General features: G+C 43.6%; 1 protein-coding gene across 1 annotated transcript; it reads right to left on the bottom strand.

The window, feature by feature from the left end:
• Nucleotides 1–2322: 2322 nt before the first annotated feature.
• Nucleotides 2323–3177, bottom strand: LOC147749028 (EPM2A-interacting protein 1-like). The gene has a single exon (XM_086929403.1). The coding sequence runs from the start codon at nucleotides 3175–3177 to the stop codon at nucleotides 2323–2325; it is 855 nt and encodes a 284-aa protein (XP_086785529.1).
• Nucleotides 3178–4433: the final 1256 nt, after the last annotated feature.

The raw sequence follows: 4433 nt of genomic DNA, 5'->3' as shown, positions 1-4433 counted from the left end.
CTTCATATACTTGGAAATGAAGTTGGTCCTCGGTCAGACACTACCTCGCGAGGGAATCCCACTCGGGAGAAAATTCCCATCAGTGCTCGTCCCACCACGGGGCCGTCACTGTCCTCAGAGGTATGGCTTCCGGGTACCGGGTGGCATGGTCCACCAAGACCAGGATGATCCTGTTGCCCATGGCTGTCTTGGGGTCCAGTGGCCCCACAATGTCAATCTCCACCCGCTCAAAGGGGGAACTGACCACAGGCAATGGCTGGAGAGGAGCCTTGTGCTTCTTCCCACTCTTTCCACTTGCCTGCCAAGTTCGACAAGTCCTGCAATGAGTATCAAAACTCTTGCGCATTTGGGGCCAATGAAAGTGGGTGACAAGCCTTTCAAAGGTCTTGTCCTGCCCAAAAATGTCCTGCTAAAGGCACATCATGAGCCAGCCCCAGTAGGAAGGCTCTGAACTTCTGGGGTACCACCAGCACATGGGCCGACCCAGGTTCAGAAACCTTAGGCTCACTATACAGGAGACCATTCTCCCAGTAAATCAAGATTGACCCTGACTGATAACCTGCTGCCTGGCTTGCAGCCTGTTGCCGCAAGCCCACAAGAGAAGGGCACTCTCTCTGCTCCTTGCAAAATTCTTCCCTGAGGGGCCTCCTTCTTGCTGCCAATGGGTCAGCTCAGGCAGGTCCCCCAGTTCAGCTATTTGCTCCCCAGTAGGCTCCAGGGTAGGGGTCTCCAACCTTTTGTGTAGTGAGAGCTACTTTTGGTCAGTGAAAATCGTAGTGAGCTACCAAACCCCAAGCAACTCGTGCATTTTTCCGAGAGACCTCCCACGCCCAGTTTCATTGACGTTAAGGTTAAAAAAAAACTATTTTCTTCAGAGCCAATCATACTGTGGTTTGAACACAATACTTAAAAGTTCCCTATAAACACTGAAAGGATTGACTTTGTATTTGTGTTGTGTTGTCAAACCACTTTACGGCCTTTCACAATAATAGCTTCAAAATCAAGAAGACCTTTCAATAGCTGTCACTGAAATAATCATTGTAATGCAGCTCAATTAATAATCAAACAGGAAAAGCAATCTTACCTTCAATGTGGAACTGTATGATATCCTCTAATGCTGTGTAATCTTGTAGCCTGGCGGGGGCAGTTCCAAAGAAGTCCTAGTAGTGAATTAGTCACAGTTAGTGGCAGTCAGCCTGTGCAAAGCTTTTCTGAATCACAATTGCAGATGGATTCTTCTCCTGTAGCTTTGACAAGATCGCTGTGTTTTTCAGTTGCCAGATGAGCTGAACTTCAGCTTTGTTTGGATTGGAAAGTACCAATTTTGTCCTCCACTCTGAATTCTTCAGAAGGTTCTGTTTTGACTTTTAAGGTTTTAATGGCACCAGTCATGTTCGCAGTTGCATTCTCATTGCTCCCTTTACTTTTTAGGAGGGTCAGTAAAGCAGGACTGTGGTACAAATTGCTTTGTTCTTATTCAACTAAAAAGAACTTTGAAAGATGCTGAAGATTCTTCTCTTTAGCTCTCTTTTTTTCTTGATGTCAATACACCAGGCCTCCAGTAAACACAGTTTTTTCTCATCTTGTGCAGCAAATAAACATTTGGAAAGGTGCTGAAGATTCTTCTCTCCAGCTACTTTCTTCTTGGTGTCTGAAACCCACCCTGAAGTACACACTGCTTTGTTCTTGTTCAACTCTAACAACTTTTTGTAACAAATGGACTTTTTAACCCCTTCGCTGCGGCGGCTATTCCGCCGCAGCGCTAAGGGGGAGGCGGGGCCGTGCTCGTGACGGAACCACTCCGTCACGGCCCGCGGGTGAGCTGTGCTTGTGATGGAACGGTTCCGTCACGGCCCCGCCCGCTCTTCAGAACATCAGCGCAGGCACGGAATTCGTGCCGCGCAGACGGAACCGTTCCATCACCAGCACAGCCCACCCGAGGCTCGTGACGGAACGGTTCCGTCACGAGCATGGGAGGGGTTAAAGATGCTGAAGATTCTTCTCTTCTCTATAGCTATCTTTTTTCCTTGTTTTCAATAAACCAGGCCTCCAGTAAACACTGCTTTGTTATTGTGCAGCAAATACAAATTTGGAAAGGTGCTGAAGATTCTTCTCTCCGGCTACTTTTTCTTCTGTCTATAAAATAGGCCTGCAGTACACATTACTTTGTTTTTGTTCAAGTAATAATAAAACTGTGGGCGGAAGATTCTTCCCTGTAGCCACTTTAATCTTGGTGTTCATAAAGAAACAGATACTTAGATTTGGGATTTCACCAGGGACTGTCTTTGAATAAGTATTGATTGCGAATGCATTCAACTTATTTCAGTGAGAGACTTGACACTGGATGGTGTCCACTAATGCTTTGTAATCTGGGGTGTAGCTTGAGAGGGCAACTCTTATGGAGTCATTTAAATGTTCGTCACTCAGACGTGTGTGAAACTTAGATTTTATGAAGTTCATATCTGAAAATGCGGATTCACAAAGATAGGTAGAGCCAAATAGGCAAAAAAGTTTCAATGCAGCTGTGGGGAGGTTCTCAAACTTTTCAGCACCCACCAGGCTCCAGAAATTTATATCAGATTGCCTTGATTTCAATTCAATGTCATTTTGAAGTGTGACAATCTCCATTCCCATTGAGGCAAAGTCAAGGTTCAAAAGCACACTAATTTTCTCTGAAATGTCAGTAACGTCCACTTCCATGAAGGGGTTTGACGTGAACATCACACAGGGCTCCAGTTGCTCAAAATCACTAAATCTGTCACTGAACTCTTGATTAAGGCTGATGAGGAGGCTGCTGTATTTTCCTATGTCCAGGACCTCAGACTCAGCTTTGTTTTCTGAAAGGATTTGGAGCACAGAGGGAAAGTGCTGCATCTTTATTTTCTGTACATGCTGTATGAAAAGGTTAAGTTTTGATTTTAAAGTTTTCACAGAACTTACCATGTTGGTTATTGCCTTGTTTTTGCCTTGCAACTCGTAGTTCAATACATTTAATTTTTGTATCAGATCTGTTAAAAAAGCAAAATCGAGCAACCATTGAGTCTTTGATAACAGTGTGGTATCTTCATTTTGAGGCTCCAAAAAAGCTTTGACTTCTGACAATAGCGAAAGGAATCTTTGTAGTATTTTATCCCCTGCTAAGCCATCGGATTTGAGTGTGCAGTAAAAGGTCCCCATACTCAGCTGATAGTTCTTCAAGGAACAACTTGAAGGTTCAGTGCTGCTTGGCCTTTGCACAAATTGAATTAATAATTTTAACAACTGGAGTCATCGCATGATTAAACCCCATTACCTTGGCACATATTGCCTGTTGATGTATAATGCAATGGTAGTTTAATAGCGGAGGGAAGTCTGGATCTGCTTTACAATTGGCAATGAAGCCAGAATGACGCCCTATCATTGCGGGTGCACCATCAGTGGTTATCACCACTAACTTTTTCAATGGGACATTTTGTTTCACAAAATAATTTTTCACCTCATTGTGAATTTCAGATCCTCTGGTTGTGGTTTTCAAAGGCAACAAAGTTAAAAAATTCCTCTTTATCAGTAAAATCTTCAAAAACCATTCTAACGCACATTGCTAACTGTGCAATATCGCTTGCATCAACAGATTCATCACATTGAAGAGAAAAATATTTGCATGTCTTCAAATCTCGCTCCAACTGCTCTATCATGTTGGTCGATAATGCAGATATCCTTCTTGCCATAGTGTTTGAACCTAACTTCACATCTGAAATTGCAGAAATAATATCAGGGCTATTTTTAAAGTCTTTGAATAAGAAGTTGGCCATTAGAAGCATTGCTTCCTTCACAACGGCTCCATCTGCAAATGTTGCTTTGTGCTTAATCAAGTGATGGGTGACTACGAAGGATGCTTCAGTTGCCGCAGTGGTTTTCTTCGTGGGCTTTGTAAAAAAAGATTGCTGTGTCTGCAATGCAGATTTGAGTTTGTTAACTTTTTGTGACCTCAGGCTGCTTCCTTTAGGGAACTTTCTCTCAAAATGCATGTACTTAGTTGAAAAATGCCTCTCAACATTGCCAACAGACACAGTTGTCTTTAATTTGTGTAAATACAAATTTGTTCTCCCACTCTTGATGGAAGTAGTAAGACTTGCTCTTTGCCTTTTTGGAGGGACCTGCCTCTTCATCCATGATTAGTTGTTAAGGCTGTAAGCAAGAGGAAAAATGTTGATGAAGTCAACATACGGCTACAATACTGCAACACAATGCCTCCCCTTTCCTCATTATCACCCATGACAGCACCTTGAAATAAATTGAGTGTGCGCTGTTCATACAAAATGTATGAGGCCACGCATAGCCACCCTGCCTGGCCTTGAATGGTCTCATAGATATGTGCCGGCAAGGCAGCGCAAGTCACTGTGTTGCGCTACTCTGTCTGCCCCATGGAGGTGGAGCATGGGTGTTACCAAGCA

This window comes from Lissotriton vulgaris, chromosome 1_1 (genome assembly GCF_964263255.1).
Source record: "Lissotriton vulgaris chromosome 1_1, aLisVul1.2, whole genome shotgun sequence".
Classification (NCBI taxonomy): Eukaryota; Metazoa; Chordata; class Amphibia; order Caudata; family Salamandridae; genus Lissotriton; species Lissotriton vulgaris.
This window is presented reverse-complemented; position numbering and strand designations above follow the sequence as displayed.